Consider the following 19,505-nt stretch of genomic DNA (forward strand, 5'->3'; position numbering starts at 1 on the left):
GAACAAGATGGGTTTTTTTAAGGAGACACCATCTCCTTACTGGATGGTCGTTGGCTCCATATGGGAGCTCATTCACCCTTTGCCAGGTGTTGTTTTGGTCCTGGCAGGGTGTCAGTCATCCTCCCCTCTAGCAAAGCCAGCGATGCATGTCGGTTTAGTCGCCGACAACCCAACCATGCCGCAGGTAGCACTGGGTTGCATGTTACCAGTGGCAGTCCCAAAAGACTGACCTGACCGAAAACAAAAAAACACATTGTAATTGTGGAGATGTAAATTAAAAACTAGAGGCACCACCAACTACTACAGCTGATCCCAAGTATGGGTGGATTTAACCCAAGATATTTTGGTGGACTAGGTTAAGAATGTTTGTTGTGGTAAAGCTTCATATCAAGTTTTTGGACCCAGCAAGCAACGACATTGAAGCAAAACTCGAGCAACCTGGGAATTTGTTCCAAATTTGTTCTGTCCTGGAAGTCCTTGGTGTCCTTGTGTTTTATACTTCTCCCTCACCCCCCCCCCCCCTTCCCACGCCTCCTCCCCCCAAGCCCTCTCCCTTCCACACATCTCCCTGCTCTCAAATGTTGTGTTTGTGTGCTTCCCCTTCTCTCCCCATCTTGTCTTCCGCTCCCTCTTTTTGGGTATTTTGTTTGTCTGGTTGATTTGTTTGTGAAGTAAATGTTAGCTCTTTCACGAGCCTCGATTCAGTATACACAAAAAAAAACAAAAAAATATCAAAACCTACCACTCCCAGCTCGAAGTGGTTTCCATCCGTTTTGATTACTGTGAGGTCTCTGTCTGTGTATTCATTCATGCGGTTAATGTATTTCCACCAAAATTCGATATATGCGGTAAAGATTCGGAATTATGCAGCTCGCGCCAATCTGTAGTTCATAAGTATTTTATATGTGCAGTTTGGATATTTGTGGCCAATTTCAGGAACACAACCCGTGTATATATGGAGACCTTTGTGTGTACTGTTTTAATGCTTTTTATTTGTTTCTTCATTGCGTTTAGATCTCATTAATTGCCCCTTTCCACTTAAATTTCTTCACTATAAATAGCGATCCATGAAGTAGGCGGTGTGCCATTTGACATCCTGGAGCCCGTACTGGAGCGATGCACACCTGAACAACTTTACCGCATTGAGGACTGCAACCCGGTCAGTAGTCAAAGAGCACGGGCACCTCCTAATTGTGTGCTTTAAAATTATTTTTAATATCCCCATGTGTATTTGATACCTGATTTTACAGCACACGTCATAGTTAGACAACACGGTGGTCAGACAATAGGGTCGCCTTCATGTAGTGGTGACACCAGCAGTTTACTGCATTACTGGTGTACTTCCTTTGGGGGTCGAGGATGCCCCCTTCCCCCTCGCCTCGCACCCCCAACACACTTTCTCCTGGCTCCCCCTATGCTCCTGTCCCCACTTCCTTCTTGAGTTTTATTGACGTATTGCGCCATGCCCAAAGGAAATTCCAGTTGGAACACTGATATGTGCTCCGATCTCATTTCTGCTGCTTCAGCACAGTTTCTGGAAGCTTTCACGAGATGTGAATTTGGTGCAGAAAGTGATTCCGTGAAGCGTTGGAAGCGGCTCGTGTGAGGTCTGCAAATATGCTTCAATACCTGTGTACCTTTTTCAGCACTTTGTCGAGGATACGGACGGGCTTTGGATGCAAAATGCCAAAAAGGATTTCAGGAACGACTCCCGAGAGGAGTTCGAATCCTGGAGAGAATTCTACTTGCGCAAGCACGATGAGCGGGAGGATAGACTAAGGAAGATTACACAAAGTATCAGCTCGATGCATTCCGGCAAACCTAAAGGTACTGATTCTTTCTCTCGCTCGAATGTTTGCTCTTTTGCTTTGTTTTCTCATTTTTATCACAACAGTTAATGGCTTTAGCTCTAAAGAGGAACAGGTTGAGATGGTTTGGTCATGTGTTGAGGAAGGATGAAAGTGACTGGTTGAGAAGAGTGATGGAAAAGAATGTAGAAGGAAGTAGAGGCCGGGGAAGACCGAGAAAGACTTGGCTAAAGGTGGTGGAAGAAGAAATGCGGGAAGGGGGTTAACAAGGGGAGATGCACAAAATAGGGCAAAATGGAGAAGATTGTCATGGGGACCGCAGGGCTAACCCCCGCTCTGGCAGGGAAAATGGCCATAAAATGCCTGTTGTTGTTGTTGTTGTTGTTGTTAATGGTTTTAGCATTTCAAAACAGTATCCTTGTCTTGCTTCACAATCTTATTCACCTCTTCCTGTGTTTATTTAATTCGTTATCACTTCCCTCTTCCTTGGGTGTTTTTCCGCCCCGAGTTTGTGTAAATATACCATCGACTTTGCTTGAAACAGCTGATTGTGTCTTCTCCTGCCTGCCTGTTTGTCCTACCTGAGCTGCAATAAATCAATTTGGTACAATAAACTTTTATTTTGTTATTTAAATGCCAACACTTTCCAAAATATGAATTTGGCTTTGTTACTTCCACCATCAAAGGTGGATGGAGGTTGTTTTCAACCTTGTCTGTCTGTTTGTGTCTCTCTCTCTCTCTCTCTCTCTCTCTCTCTCTCTCTCTCTCTCTCTCTCTCTCTCTCTCTCTCTCTCTCTCTCTCTCTCTCTCTCTCTCTCTCTCTCTGTGTCTCTCTGTGTGTCTCTCTGTGTGTCTCTCTGTGTGTCTCTCTGTGTGTGTCTCTGTGAGCACGGTATCTTAAAAAGTTGTGGACGGATTATGACCAAACTTGGTGGATGAGTTAGGTGACAAGAACAAGCCGATTCGATTTTGGTTCAGGTCCGAATCCATATCTGACCTATCGGTGGATACAACACGTAAACTATTCAGCCTGGCGGAGGTATGCGCTCTACCAAGTGCTTTTCTAGTTTTGCGTATGATTTCAAATTTTCACATTGGTAACCCACAGTCATACTACAGTATGTATAATTTGAGAGGTGTTTTTGTTTGTTTTGCTTAGACTATACACTCCTGAACGACTGGATGGAATGAATTAAAAACTGGTGGTTGTATTCGGGGAGGAGATCAATCTCCCTTTGGCCCACGAAGGATCAATCAAATGGCCTAGCTATCCTAACTCTCTTAAAACTATGACCCATGTCCAACCAAATGAGATACTAGTAGCCAAAGTACCCATGATTGGTTAAAGACAGATTTACCTGCCCGAATGCCCCATTTGTGCAGTATCCATCATTTGATAATCCACCAATCTTAAGTCTTCACGTCACTAATCTATTGGTCATTTGATTTTAAAGGCTTCTGAGTAAGGCTTGATGATCTTTTTTCCCCTTCAGGCCTATTGGTTTATCTATTCTTTGGTTTTGTGACGGATCGAAAAGAAGTACAAATAAATAATGCAAAATATATAACCTTTAACATCTAGTTATTGGCGTGCAGATTAAGGCAGCAGCCAGCCCAACAAACTCAGTTGTGGATAATTAATGGTTGTGATTCTAGGTAAGAGTTATTTTTATTAACACCTGGGGAAGGATCAAGTCCCAAAACCAAGAAAAAAAAACAACAACTTTGTTACCTCTGCCACTGAAGGTGGACGGAGGTTTTGTTTCCACCTCTGTCTCTGTCTGTGAGCACGATTTTTCAAAAGGTTGTGGACGGATTATGACAAAACTTGGTGGATGAGTTGGTTCGGTGACAAGAAAATGGCAATTCGATTTTGGTTCAAGTCTGGATCCAGATCCGGCCTATCATTGTGATACAAAACGTAACCTGTTCAGCCTGGCGGGGCCCCCTGGGTGGAAAAGCAAAGAAAGAAGATGTTAAATATAAAGTCAAGATGAGAGTGCTTCAGATGATTGGTCCACAGATATTTAACGAGGGGTGAGAAGAACAACAAATGAGCAAACAAAGAAGCATTTCAGGTGGCACCAAAAATGCAAACTAATACCGTTGTGTACGGCCCCTTGTGCACTGCAGTCCAGTAGCAAACTGGCAGAGAAAGAGATCTGAGATGATGCAGCATTGCAGCATTCGACGGCGTTACACCAAGGTTTGGGATTCTAGATTTTTGGCGGCAAACCTGTGGGAACACCGCCTCCAACGGTAACCTCTAATGTGCAGCGCAGAACCAGGAACGCAACCTGTAAGGCAGAAAAAACCCAAATAATCCACCTCCTGCCCCCAATCCAGCAGCCTGCCCCAAGAACTTGCAATGAAACCAATGTTTCCGCTAAAAGATTGTGATATCGTTCCGGGTGGCTGCGAGCAGTCTACCACCTTGGAAGTTGAGCAAAAGAGCAAAAACAAGGGGGAGAATTGCTTTGTAATACATGTCCCCTACCAGGTTTCATTTCAATATGTTAAAGGGTAAGAGGAACGAGGAGAAAAAGATATAAAATGTCATAGACCCCGTGGGTTTCGTAATTTTGCTATACGGAGTTGAAGGCCGCCAGTCTGCCCTCTTTCGTCGGATTATTAAACAAAATCTTCTGCATATGTATGATGATGGTGATCGCGTGAGTCGTCGCTTTTGACGACTCTCTTCCCTTCATTGGCGTGCTCACTAAGCATCGTGTGTTGTGCGATGGCTGTGTAGGTAAAAATGGGTGAGTAGGTGAGCAGGTGCCAATGTAGGGAAGAACCTGCACAGAGAAGCGATTAAAGTACAAAGGTGTGTGCTATCCCTCTCCCACTCTCTATTCCTATGAGCATCGTTGGCTGCAGGTGCAGCAAATGCAACGTGAAGTCTGATGCACGATTGCGCAGCAGACTGGTCAGGTCATCGGTATGATGACTGCTGCCCTTGATGTCCAAAGTAGCTGTCTGCAGATGCTGCGCAATGATGGTTAAATTGGTGCCACCACTGACTGTGGTCTGTGTCTCGTCTTTGTGCCAAGTTTGAACAAAATCAGTCCATGCATGTCCGCGAAATGGTTGGGGACACGTTTAAGTACCAAAATGGCCGCCAGTAAGCCATCTTGCATCTGATCTCGAAAAGAAATGATGTGCTTATGTAATCCATCATTCATTATCCGTGTGCCAAGTCTGAGCAAGATCAGTAAATGCATTTACGAGAAATGGTTGAGGATGTGTTAAACATTGTTTTTTTTTTTACGACTAAAATGGCCGCCAGTCGGCAATCTTTTATCACAACACGAACCAAAATGATTGTGTGTGTGTGTGTGTGTGTGTGTGTGTGTGTGTGTGTGTGTGTGTGTGTGTGTGTGTGTGTGTGTGTGTGTGTGTGTGTGTGTGTGTATATATATATATACACACACATATGTACACTACCGGTCAAAAGTTTTAGAACACCTCAGTTTTTCCAGTTTCTATTGAAATTTACGCAGTTTAATGTCTCAATGTACTCTGAAATTAAGCACAGAACAAATAAACAATTGGAGATAAAAAAAGAAATAATAGAAACATTTTGTTTAACAAAATTTAATTTAAATTTTGGACTCTGCAAAGTAGCCACCTTTTGCAGGTATAACTGCCGAACTCACTTGTGGCATTCTTTCTACAATGGAAATCAAATATTGTTCGGGAAGTTCTTCCCAACACTGTTGCAGAAGTTCCCACAAATGTGTTGCACTTGTAGGTTGCTTTGCTTTCACCCTTCTGTCCAGTTCATCCCAAACCAGCTCGATGGGGTTTAAGTCTGGAGACTGTGCTGGCCATTCCATGATTTGAAGCCTACCGTCTTGTTCTTTTCCTCGCAGGTAGTTTTGACATAGCCTGGAGGTGTGTTTCGGGTCATTATCTTGATGTCGGATGAACCCCTGACCAACTAGGCGTATACCAGATGGTATTGCATGGCGCTGCAAAATGCTGTGGTAGCCTTTTTGGTTCAGGGTGCCAGTCACTCTGTGCAAGTCGCCGACTCTGGATCCAGCAAAAGAGCCCCAGACCATCATGCTTCCTCCTCCATGTTTGACAGTTGGTGTCACACACTGAGGAACCATCCTTTCGCCTACTCGATGGCGTACAAAAACCCTGCGTGATGAACCAAAGATTACAAATTTTGATTCATCGGTCCATTAGACCTTCTTCCAGTCTTCAGTAGTCCACTGGCGGTGCTTCATGGCCCAGGCAAGCCTCTTTTTCTTATTTTGCCATCTCAGCAATGGTTTTCTTACTGCCACTCGACCTGTCAAACCTGCAGCTCGAAGTCCTCTTCACAGTTGAAACTGAGACTTTCTTACTTCGACCAATTTTAAGCTGTGCTTGAAGCTGTTGTCTTGTGAGCCGCCTATCACGCAAGCTGTTGACTCTCAGAAACTTGTCTTCTGATTCTGTTGTGGCTTTGGGTCTGCCAGACCTCTTCCTGTCAGAGTTTCCTCCAGTTTCCAAGTGCCTTTTGATGGTGTAGGAAACTGTACTCACTGACACCTTGGCTTTCTTTGCAATTTCTCTAAAGCAAAGACCTACACCTTTAAGGGTTATAATGGTCTGTCTGTCTTCCTTTGTTAATTGCCTTTTTCTCACCATTATGATAGCAATATACTACTTCCTGCAGTGCAATATTGTCCAAATAATGCTTCAGAGGGTGTAATAACAGTCTGTTCCAATACTGCTTATATACAGACAGGGGGTTTGTAATCAAGTAATCAGCAGAGGTTGGGACACCTGTAGGAATTGTTTGCATCAACTTTCAAGGCTTAATTTACTTGCATTGCTGCAGAACAGCTGTAAGTTGTTAACCCATTACTTGTTCCCTGAAGAAGGCCTTTTTTTTTTTACAACATAACTGCTATTTACATTATTTTCCCATTTTTGCTAACAATAAACTTTTATTTTTAACCTCGAGCAGTTTACTGCTTACCTTTGTACCATTTCAGGTTATTCACTGGACTTGAATTGCTTAAATTTCTGGAAAAATTGAGGTGTTTTTAAACTTCTGACCAGGTGTGTGTGTGTGTGTGTGTGTGTGTGTGTGTGTGTGTGTGTGTGTGTGTGTGTGTGTGTGTGTGTGTGTGTGTGTGTGTGTGTATATATATATATATACGGAAGCCTCTCCTCAGTGAAAGACGCATGAAAGCCCGCTTGGAGTTTGCAAAAAAGCACCTAATGGACTCCCAGATTGTGAGAAACAAGATTCTGTGGTTTGATGAAACCAAGATTGAACTGTTTGGCTTCTGTCTGGCCACTCTGCCATAAAGCCCAGATCGGTGGATTGTTGCAGTGATGGTTGTCCTTCTGGAAGTTTCTCCCTTCTCCAGAAAATTTCCAACCAGAAATCGGCCATTAACCGCACTAATTAAAAACCAACCGGAAACCAGGCATCAAACACTACAGTGGATAACACCGACTTGGTGAGCGCAGAGGCACAAAAGGTTTCTGAGGCCACGAGTAGAAGAGCAGTGATTGGTCCGGGATTTGATTGACACAAGGACCGGTAAGATGGGACTATGCGATTGGTGAAGCAGGCACTGATGACGTCAGAGCCGCACGTACAAAATATGTGGAACGGCGGACATCTTCCCTTCTCGCTTATTCTCATTTTGGAACTGGTGGTGAACGGTTGTGTGCCAACATTTTCTCTTATCTCTTGGGTCCGGACTTTGTCGGTGAACGGTCGCTGAAAAGCTCTCTCTCAGCATCGACATTTTATCTCTCTCAGCATCGACGTCTTCTCGCTTCTTCTGATTCTGGATCCCATAGCGAACGTCACATTTTTCTCTCTTGCACAAGGAGGATTCATCGCGGGCAGTCGTGTTCCGATGTCTCGCTGGTGGTCGTGAGGAGGCGGAACTCCGGATGGGGAGCTGCGGTTTCCGTGCAGAGCTCGTGAGGACAAGCACAACTGGAGGAGCGAACAGCACATCAAGGCCGTTCGCTTAGCACACGGAGCCAGGAGTGAGAGGGCCGTGCGGGAGGCCTACTTCATGCCAACGAGCGCGTTTTGCGCGCAAAGACGCCAAGTCCTCAGACGATCTTGACAATTCCTGACGAGACACCCCAGCCGATTTGAGCGAAGTGCCACACAAAGAACACATATTTATTTTCCAATTATTTTATCCTTTGTCTGTTCACGAGTCTGTGTGGGGACATTTCAATTTATGAATATAGTTTTATTTGGCCGTGTTTTATTTTGTCACCGGCATTTCTTTAATAAAACCGGTATTTTTGTACAGTTTAAATTCCGTGTCGTGAGAGTTGATTATTGCAGGTTTGAGGACTGCCGGTGATATCCGTGAAGGTAAGCGCTCTTCGGTCTCTCTCTCTCCCCCCCCATGCGCATTCTCCGCTATATTTTGATTGAACACCTCGGAGTTAAAGTTCGTTCGAAAATCTGTTTCCTTGGAAGATTTTAATCACCAGGAACATGACTATATATATATATATATATATATATATATATATATATATTGTTGCGGATCTCAGCGTCGGCCTTCTCCCCTTACCAGGGGGGGGGGGGGGTGTCCCCTTGTCTTTTACTAGTCGACGGGACCCGGGGCTATGACGTTCCTTCCGGACGGCGTTGAATAAGGTGGTAGGCCGAATTCCTATTACCTAAGTACCAACGCCGCCCAGGAAGCAAGGAAATAAACCCCGCCCGAATCACGGTTATAGGTAGAAACGCCGAGCGATAGCGAACCGTGACCCGGGCCGTTAACAAGGACTAAACCCGATCCAAGCGGTTCTGATCGTGCCACGCTTACCTAATGGAGGAAATCACTGATACGGTCGAATTAGGAAGAAACAAGGAAGAACACGATTTATTTACAATTTGTACAGGAAGGAGAAGAAGAACACACAGTGCAGCTTATACAGTCTTATACTTATCCCAGGACACGGGCCTGTTTCACAATCGGACACTCACACGGAGATTGCAGAAGGTCAGGGTGATGGTCCAGGGATGATGGCGTCCAGGCAGTTCACTCCGGTCCTCGACTTGCACCGCGAAGAAGATGGTCAGGGCGGCAGAAGCTCCCCGCGGGTCGTTGGCGCAGATCGGACAATTACGGGGTTAAATGCGGGGCAAAAGGTAAGGCTGGCTGGGCGGTTACTTGCGACCACGGTCGCATACGTAATAGATGAACCGGGCTTGGCGGTTATACTTGCGGTCACGGCCGCGAACGTAATAGAAGAACCGGCGCTATATGCGCTCCCAATACAGTTCAATGGCAAAGCGCCTCTCCCGCAGGAGTCCTCTCACAGAGCGCAAATCGGCCAAGTCCTCTTACAGTGCGCGTATCCTCTGCAAGTTCTCTTCACAAAACGCGATTCCTTGCAGTCCTCGACAGTCCTCAGCACGCCCTTTCCCCGCGAGTCCTGTTCAAGGGCTTTGTGCGTTGGCTTTTATAGCGCCGCCCAGCGAACCCTCTGGAACTTGCCAGCCGTGCCCTTACCACGCCCCTCACGCCATGTCACCCGAGCCCTGATTGGCTGGTGGCTCTTACCGTCTCCCCCTGCCGCTCCCCGACCTCAACGCCGCCCCACCCTCTCTCAGGCCTACCTCATGTCCCTTGACTAGTGAGCATCCTAATGCGAGGTGCAGTAGCCAAAATGGGGCACGGGATGGATGCTACCCAACGAGGTAGATTTGGAGGGTGGAAGCAAAATGAACGGGACCTAAGCTTATTATTTCTTTACACAACGCAGGTATCACTAGTGGAAATGGCCTTACCCTCACACATACTATGACATAACTAATGTTCTAAATGGGCCTACGTGTTGCTTGTGGACTAACTAGGGGGCAAACCTTTAACCTTTAATGATGTTATATTTACACTCTCAAAACCGTAATATATATATATATATATATATATACATATATATATATATATATATATATATATATATATATATATATATATATATATGTATGTATGTATGTATGTACGTACATTCCTTCATGTATTGTCTTTGTGCCAAGTATGAACAAAATCAGTCCATACATGTCCGAGATATGGTTACGGACGGACAGACGAGACCCAATTTACAAGACCCGGTTTCGTCAAACGTGCGCCAAAAAGTCTGGAAAACTGACTCTTGTGTAATATGTCTTTTCAAAGTCCAAAAAGGGTATAACTCCGTGAAAAATTGGCGAAACGCCCCAAAACTCAAACTTGTTCTGTAACTTATGATAAAGTCATGTACCAAGTTTCAGTGGAATGTTGTTACGTTTGTGGGGGGTAGATGATGGAATCTCATAGTAAAGATGGGATTGTGTAATTATAGGATGGACCGTGGACGTGTAGGAGACATCTCAATGCATTTAAGTTAAGTAGGGAAACTGAAGCTTAAGATTGTTTGTGTCTTCACACGGGGGGTGAAGCTGTGTTAGCTAGATAGGGATTAAGGTTAGTTCCCCCAGTGTGTGATTGCCTCCTGTGGCTTTTCCCTACGTTTTTACAACTACAACAAGGCTGGCCATAAAAACCTCAGTTTAAACAACAACAACCACCGACAAAGGCCAAGCAAACATGATCTCAAACTAAACCCAGCCTCCAAAAGATCGTAGCCAGCAGGCCACGCCCCCAACGTTCAGGATTGGTCGGGGCGACGGCATGCAGAAGCTTTGAGCAAGAGGAGGAGGAGGAGAAGTGGCTTTTGTCTTTTTGCATGGACAAGAAAGTTCGGACATTTTTGTCCATACTCGGCATTTTCTGTGCTTGTGCTGTGTGGACATTTGGCACTTTGGAGGAGGAGGCTGTTGCAGCCGTTAGAGGAGCAATAAGGCGGCGGTTTGTGGGGCTCTTGGCGTTTCGGGCAGAGGGACACTCAAGATGACGGCTCTCACAAATTACCTCACGTTCATGGCGCCGTGGAGAGTGACTCCACGCCATCTTGTGCGCTTCCCGCATGGTGGCTTCGAGGTTTGATGACCACCAAGCTCCTAAAAGCCATTTGGGACCAAAGCTGAGTGCCGGCCGGCTAAAGGAACATTTATTTTTATTTTATCTATCCCCTCGTGTGTATTTGATTCTGTGTGTGGAGGTACCTCAGTTAGAGTTTTAGTTCTTGTCTCAACATTTATTTTGACATTTTCATTTCTTGCTTTATTTTTATTAAATCATTATCGTTGAATTTTCTTGGTCGTGTTTGCATGTCTTGTGGGTTCGGGAATAAACCTGTGTGCTTTGTTCAGGTAAGCACTTCACATCCTTCCATCCCACGCACGCCGAAAATAACTGTCACATTCAGCTGTCGCCTCGGAATTAAGGACCGTTCTGGCTATTCATCCAAGGCTGGTCTTTATCAGCTAAGGACACGACAATATGTTAAAGGGTAAGGGGGAATCGACTGGAAAAGCACAGGTGGGACGAACAGGGGCGGGACTTAGTGATTCTGGGACCCTGGCCAAAAGTCCAGGATGAAAAAGCCCACACTCTCCATATTCCCACCCAACGCACTCTGAACAAGAATAAAGTGCCCAATTTTCATAAATCGTGGGCCCATTGGTCCATTGGACCAAATTTTCATTTGTCACATTTCATTTTCATCATCGCATTACATCACCCCTGTCATGTGACCCGATTCTCAGCTCTGATTGGTGTACGTTTGTGAGGGACATGCATACAGACAGACAAACGCTGTTCTCGACGGCTTTGCCCCATGGACTACGCCGTAAAAAATACGACCGACGAATGGTGCTAGCGAGACCGATCACATGTCGACACGTCTGGCGTCATTAACAAACAAAAAAAAAACTATGAATGCGAGTGGAATAGCTCATTTGCGAAGGAAAGGTAGACATCTGGAGCTAGTTGTTGGTGGAATTTTTTGCTATCAGAGAAAATCGAAATACAGTTGATGACCACTTTTTTCATTCTATACACTAGGTGATGTAATTGATGGATTCTTCAGTAAGTCCTGTATATCGCCTCCGCCAGCTGTCGGATCCCCTCCAGTGTGGGGCCCTGGGAAATTACTCAAGCTGCCCCATTGCTAAGACTGCTCCTGGGGATGGGTGGATGGATGAACGAACAGACAGATGGAGAGCAAACTTATAGTCCCCTCCGGTGAAACTGGTAGGGGACTAAGGGGATTATGAATGAAAGAAAGAAGAAGAACCACATTTAGAGGCCATTTTCCCCTGCATAGCAGAGCAGGGGTTGGCCTTTTTCCGGCACAGGGGTCCCCTTTTTGAAGCAATGTTTTATGGCTGGATGCCCTTCCTGCTGCCAACCCTGTTAGTCCACACAGGGAATTACCAGTGAACTGGTACTCAATTTGCTGACCTCGGAAGGATGACAGGCTGAATCAATCCCCCTGGCATTAATTCAGCGATCAACCGGGATTCGAACCCAGGATCCTAGGATCCCAAGCCGCACCCTAACCGCTAAGCCAACATCAGGCCGAAGGGGATGATGAATGGGCAGGTAAAATTCCAAAAAACATGATTGTTACTTGGTTTTCATTCTTGGTTCATTCACAAAACCAGGGAAAACCTGTCCTTATGGATTGGTTAATTTCCCCAGATTTGGCATATGTTAATATGACTGGTAATACCCCCTCCCACATATTTGTATGGAGAGAATTTGCATTCTCCCCCCCACCCTGAACCCCTGGCACTTGAATGTTTTCTTTGTGGACTAATAGCTTTCCGTGCCCCTCCCCCACTCCTCTCCCCTTCCTTTCGATGACAACCAGCAGATTTCAACCCGTTCCTCCCAGCAGTTTAGAATGCATAGAAGGCAAACAAACACACAAACAGACACTTCTCTATTTGTAGAGTATGATAAATAGGCTGTCTATTGTCAGTACAGTGCTGTCCTTGCACAAGAAAAATAAATAAATAAATTAATACATTAGAAATACCAGAACGGCATTCGGTAGAGTGCATACCTCCGCCAGGCTGAACGGTTTACGTTTTGTATACAACTGATCTGTTTTGGATCCGGATCTGTATCTGATTTGTACTGATCCGGATCTGTATCCGGACCCGAACGGAAATCGAATCGGCTTGTTCTTGTCATCCATCAAGGTTTGTCATCATCTGTCCACAACTTTTTGAGATATCATGCTCTACTGTATATCGTTGTTTGGTCCTATTTCTCAATGGTGAAGAGTCACTTGGAAAATTCTAGTGTCTGGATTTGGATCTTCACCAAGATCTGATCGACCTGTCCACCAGATTTCGTATGAATCGACCCGTAACTTTTTGAGATATCCTACTCACAGTCAGAAGGAGACAAACAGGGTACAACATAACCTTGGCCCACTTTCACTGGCGGCGGTAATAACTTTGCTCAAGACCAAATGAACAGTGTCAAGTCATCTTCCAGTGCAGCCACTACAATGTACAGTACTCCATTATTACTCCCGCCAGGGAGTAGTGTGTGTGTGTGTGTGTGTGTGTGTGTGTGTGTGTGTGTGTGTGTGTGTGTGTGTGTGTGTGTGTGTGTGTGTGTGTGTGTGTGTGTGTGTGTGTGTGTGTGTGTGCGCGCAAGATATCTGGAAAAGTTCTGAACGGATTTGGATGAAAGTTGGTGGGATGATTGCCCTTGGGATAAGGAAGAATTGATTAGTTTTTGGTGAAGTTCAGGAAATTATTCCGGATCCAGGAATTTTTTGAAGGAATGTTTACCATTGGAAGATAGGGCTCATTTTTTTAAAACTATCTTCTATATATTCTATATTTAACATTGTGACATGAAAATAGTTTTCATATTTGTTGTAAATGTAGTTTAAACTCGTGGTTATGCGTTAGAGCGGTGTATTTTGTTAGCAGCGTCATCTTCAATGTTCATTTTTTTTTTTTCTAATAAAGACATTCTATCATCTTAAAACCACATAAGTGTATATTCGGTTTCCCCGTTTCATAAAATGTATCGTTTGATACGTATAATGCTTTAAAACGGTTTTTTTTTTTTGTTGTTTGTTTTTTTTACCTCAGAAGAGATATCAACATTTACCTCAGCGAATGTCAATCGCGGTGTCCGTATTTGATGAATTATAAAGACTTACTTGAGTTATAAGTGTGACAAGCATGTGCACGGGATTCATCCCAGAAGAATGAGTGGTCGCATTAGCTTGTACGACTTAAAATAAGCGAGTTTTGTTTTGACGTTTGGGCCAGTTTTACATGTTGTATCCCGAAGGAATGAAACGAACGTTTTCCTGGCTTACAATTTTATTTGAAGTCACTCATGCCCCAAAATACACTCACTTATATAGAATTGAACACTGAATCTGAAAATGTAAGTGAAATTGCCTTGTTGTTTTTTACATTATCTTCTATATATTCTAAATATATATCTGTGCAGTGTCTGTCTTGTCTTGTCTTGCCTTGTGTTGTCTTGTCTTGTGTTGTCACTGAACTACTCCCTCAAACTTTTGTGAAATCGTACTATTCCAACTTGACCCACGGCGGGAGTATGCGCTCTACTGAGTGGCGTTCTAGTTGAAGTTGAAAAGCACTTGGATTCGTTTGCTTGCGTCTTGCAGGTCGACAGGTGAAGCTCGCATATGTAAACACGATGGCCAAGCCTCCACGTGACATTCGACGAAGGCAAGAGAAGCATGGGACAGGTGGATTTGCACCTATCCATGCAGCGGAGCGGCCTAGGTAGGACCTTCTTTGTGTGCCATTTGGTGTTGGTAATTATGGAGAGTCTGATGCTGTGATTTCATGTAAACATTACGATTGTGATTTTGGCAATTTCCCTCCCACCCTCCATTTATTTGCTTTAGATTAAACCGACAGGAGGAGACGGTTCCTGCTCTACAAATCCAAGCAGGTGCTGCAAACTCGACCCCTCCACCCTCCACATCGCACAGCAGTCCGATCACGATCGTTGATAAAAGGCAACCCAAAAGTAAGAATCTGCACAATCACCACCATCTCTTATCTTCCCCCATCCAAAACCGTGATCTTTTCTACCCCCGCTAATTTCACCCCAAATCCACTTTTTTGAAATACCAACTTCTTTCCTGGAAGTCCTTGGTGTCCTTGTGTTTATACTTCTCACAACCCCCCCCCCCCCCCCTTCCCACGCCGCCTCCCCCCCAAGCCCTCTGCCTCCCACACATTCCCGATGTCCCTGCTCTCAAATGTTGTGTTTATGTGCTTCCCCTTCTCTCCCCATCTTGTCTGCCGCTCCCCTTTTTACATACTTTGTTTGTTTGTCTGTTTGATTTGTTTGTGTGATAAATGTCAGCTCTTTCACGAGCCTCGATTATGTATACAAAAAAAAAATTTCCAGTGCTGCAATGTTCATAAGATCCGCTTTGTGGAAGCATTTGATGGCAGCAGAAATGTACGTGCTGCCAGAAAGTATTCCTTCACTGTGTTCTGTCAACAAAGAAGGCAAACAAAACCGTTGATTGAAATTTACACCTCTTTACCACGCCCACCCCACCCCCCACCCACCATAGAAATTGCCCCAATGATGGCGAAAACCATCAAAGCCTTCAAGAACAGATTTTCAAGAAGATGAACAACTAAGTGTCTTCTCTCCCTCTCTTTACCCTTTTATCATAGGAAATTACGGTCTCATGGATTGACATGCACTTGAAGGATGGTGGAAAGTAAATGAATTTTAAGTGTGAACGTTTATTTGAATTCATTTTAAACCAATGGGAGTCGGGCTGTGCAGAGAGTGAACGGTTGAGTTCTCGCCAAAGTTGTCTTATTGTTATTGTTATTATTATTTTTTTGTTTTGGAACTCTTATTCCTAAAGAATGCTTGTTTGTACCTGCTCTCGTATATGTGTGTGAATTGCTTCCACAGATCCACCTCTGGTTTTGGTGTCGGTGACATACTATTTATAGTTGCTGAAGTGTGGTCTGGTACGATTTGCAAAAGCTGGAATTTTCATGGAAAATCGAGAAGAAACGTCAGTGATTTATTGTACATTAAAAATAGACACTTCCATGTCGTAAGCCTTCACATTCAGGGTTGACATCTGTATTTGTATTGGGGCGGTTGTGGATGTGGATGCCATGCCCGTAAAGTTGGGCCAGGAGAGTGAGGTGTGTGCGAGCGCGTTTTTTTTTTTTTTTTTTTTTTTTTTTTTTAATTAATAATTTTGACCTGGGTTTTTGCTTATAAAAGACGAGAGTAATATATGCATATTGATAAAATTTGAAAGAATACATCGTTGTTCAGCAACATCCTCAAATACTGTGTGTTCCTGCTGTATTGCATGCGATGGAATTCAAGATGGTGGCAAGCAAATTAACATGAACAGGGAATAACTAGAGTTCATCGAACACCTTACCCCATGTAGTGTTCAAATATGTACTGTACTTCAATTTTAATAAAATAATGATTTTAAACTTTGTTTAAAAAAAACAACAAATTCCAGAAGTTTAGCGCCATTGAAACCTTACCCTATTTAACATGTCCAAGTACTGCAAAACCTGAAGTTCTCGGAAGTGCAAAAAAGGTGATTTGTGTTCTACAGTGTTCAAGTATATAATTCAACTTAAATAAAATAAAGATTGTAAAAGTCGTATGAATTAATTGATTCCGGATTTTACTGCTGTTTACGCAGTGTCTATTGCACCAACTTATCCATCACGTTACATTAGTTCTTCGTGCCTGTTGTTTGTGTCCTTTATGGCATCCTTAAAAACAGTACGCTTCTTGTTTGGAATGATTTTCAGTTTTGTTTGACTTGCCAGGATGGCAATGAGGAAAAGTATGTCGTGCTTCTCTGCACATGTGCGATCATGACGATTTCAGAGAAAGTACTGTTTAACTATATTTTGGGATGTTTAACCGGCTGTGTTGTCTCTAGATATTTAAAAGATAAATATTTTACAGTATGTTTAAGGAGGGTAAGGGGTGTTGTTTTTCTGGAACCCAGTTGTTTTTATTCCATTTTTATTACCTCCGCCAAAGGAGAGTATTGCATTTGGTTCTGTCTGTCTGTTTGTTTCCACAAAATGTGTAGGCCACAAACGCCACCTCGTGGGAGCCAGTATTACACATTCTCTTTTTTTTTCAACCGAGTACCTCTATAAAGTATGTAAAATTCGAATGTGAACACATCTACAAAGTATGTACCATTTAGAATGTGAGTACGTCTATAAAATACATACTATAAAACCACACGAAACAAGTCGGGGTGAGGGTATGCAATCTTTGATTGATTGCTCATTCTAGTTCTTTATGTTGATCCAAGGCTAATAGTGAAGCTTGCACTCGTACACAAATCACGTGCATGCCAAAAGATTTCAATGGTCAGAGTAAAGCTAATACTTGTACACAAAGTTAGTGCGTTGTATATGCAGTCGGTTGGGCAAAGAGTGATTTGAGCGATAAATGGGAGAGTGCGAAGCATGTTTGCAGAAAGTACTGCGTTCTTGTAATAAATGTGGTAATCGGTTACTGGTATTAAAGAAAATGAATATATAGTTGAATGTGTTAGTTGAAGGGTGGAACCACCTTTAGAGGCCATTTTACCCCGCAGAGCAGGGGTTGGCCTTTTTTCATCACCATGGTCACCGTTTTGAAGCAATGTTTTATGGCCGGATGCCCTTCCTGCTGCCAACCCTGTTGGTCGCCTCTTGCGACACACTGGGAATTACCAGTGAAGTGGTACTCAATTTGCCGACCTCAGAAGGATGACAGGCTGAGTCAACCCCCCTGGCGTTAATTCAGGGATCAACCGGGATTCGAACTCAGGATCCGAGGATCCCAAGCCGGCACCCTAACCGCTAAGCCAACACCAGGCTTAAAATAAATAAGTACTCAATAAATCGCTAATAATTAAATAATTGATTAATCAAAAAACAAAAAAAATACCGTTTTTGCCAAAGTACTTGCTCACTTTTGTGCCCAAATTTCAGCTTCCTAGCTCAAAGAATGGCTGAGATATTGCCCGGACAAACAAGGAAAAAATGGAGTGAAAACTGAATGCTCCCTTTCAGCGCCTGTCATCGCCAGGCCCCTTTGACGTCATGTAGCATCTGGAGATGGAATAGGAAAGGAGCGGTGCACAACAGAAATGTGCAGATTGTGATATCCACATATAGTGAAGGATGGTGATTGAGCATAAACAAGATTTTTTTGTATTTTGTTGAGGTTCATGGATGAGCTGAATGACAAAGGGCATCGGGTTTAAAGACTACTGAGGGGTATTGTGGGTGGTGGATGGACATACAGAGGAATAATACAAAAAAGAGCAACAGAATGGGGAAGATTCAGTGTTTGCATAAGAGGTGATCAATGAGGTAGTGATGGGTAGTTTGAAAAAGTGAAGTGAGAAGGATGAGACGACGGACATGGAGATTATTCTACAATAAGGGGTAATTGATTAATTTTTAGTAATTAAGGGTAATCTATGATAAGAGAGCCGTTGGTCTGTCTATGTGTCGCCATTTTTCTCAGACAGGTCAACGGATCTTCATCAAACTTTCAGAGTTTCATCAGTGAGTGCCTGGGAGTGTTGTGGGGGGGGGAGGGGAGGGGGGAGTTCGTTTTTTGGATTTTAAAACAATATCTCTCTAGTGCCGAAGCCTTTTCGATTAATGACAGTTATAATTATATACAAGTACACATTCACATAAATAAATACAAAACTATTCGCAAACATTTGAACACGAATAAATCGAACAATTCCAGAAGGGTATGAAGTTGGTAGTAAGGCTTCTTCTTCTTCCTGAACGTTATCATAATTAACTCAGAAACGTGATCAAAGGCACATTCATCAGCAGATATTCAACAAAAATGTGAAATGATGATTTGACATTTGTGATCGATTCTGATTTGGATGTAATTGCTTTTCCATTATATTTTCTCTCATTTCAAATATGTTAGTTTCTTTTTCGCTTGAGCAACGCCAGGTGCTCCAGCTATAAACACTTGTATACTTTATTCTGGGTACAAATACAAATACAACTTTGTCTGAGGGGTAACATAGGTTATGTGGCTGCGGCCTCGTGTGGGGGCCTGGGAGAGGGGCTTAAATTCTCTATGTAAATGTGTACCATGTAGTGCCACCTGGTGTTGGTGGCAGAGGGTATTACAATTTTATTTTTGTCCCCCGTCGCACCGCGGAGCGAAAGGGGGACTATGGTTTTCCCCTCCATCCGTGTGTCCGTGCGTGCGTAAGCGAAGGACCGCATTCGAATTTGGTGTGTGGGTGCAACCCACGTCAAAATCCAAAATAGCTGCCGCCATGTATGTCTGATGCCATGTATGTCTGAACCTTGTGAGCTGAATATCTTGAAAAATAAGCGAAGTACCAACTTCTAATTTGGTGTGTGGGTGTATCTCGGCATAAGGAAGAAAGCCATTGAAAATTGGGTCGCCACGTCAAAATCCAAGATGGCTGCCACCATGTATGTCTGATGCCATGTATGTCTGAACCTTGTGAGCTGAATATGTTGAAAAATAAGCGAAGTACCAACTTCTAATTTGGTGTGTGGGTGTATCTCGGCATAAGGAAGAACGCCATTGAAAATTGGGTCGCCACGTCAAAATCCAAGATGGCTGCCACCATGTATGTCTGATGCCATGTATGTCTGAACCTTGTGAGCTGAATATGTTGAAAAATAAGCGAAGTACCAACTTCTAATTTGGTGTGTGGGTGTATCTAGGCATAAGGAAGAACGCTATTGAAAATTGGGTCGCTACGTCA

The 19,505-nt window shown here is 43.7% G+C and overlaps 1 protein-coding gene across 1 annotated transcript in view; it reads left to right on the forward strand.

The window, feature by feature from the left end:
- Nucleotides 1–16,377, forward strand: part of ELOA (elongin A) — a 27,161-nt gene extending 10,784 nt beyond the window's left edge. Inside the window, exons 7-11 of the mRNA XM_068124024.2 lie at nucleotides 1,062–1,159; nucleotides 1,647–1,827; nucleotides 14,361–14,481; nucleotides 14,607–14,731; nucleotides 15,291–16,377. Of these exons, the coding sequence (XP_067980125.2) occupies nucleotides 1,062–1,159; nucleotides 1,647–1,827; nucleotides 14,361–14,481; nucleotides 14,607–14,731; nucleotides 15,291–15,352 (587 nt within the window). The 3' untranslated portion in view covers nucleotides 15,353–16,377. The remainder of the gene's footprint in view (nucleotides 1–1,061; nucleotides 1,160–1,646; nucleotides 1,828–14,360; nucleotides 14,482–14,606; nucleotides 14,732–15,290) is intronic.
- Nucleotides 16,378–19,505: the final 3,128 nt, after the last annotated feature.

Source organism: Myxine glutinosa, chromosome 8 (genome assembly GCF_964187855.1).
Source record: "Myxine glutinosa chromosome 8, kmMyxGlut1.1, whole genome shotgun sequence".
Taxonomy (NCBI): Eukaryota; Metazoa; Chordata; class Myxini; order Myxiniformes; family Myxinidae; genus Myxine; species Myxine glutinosa.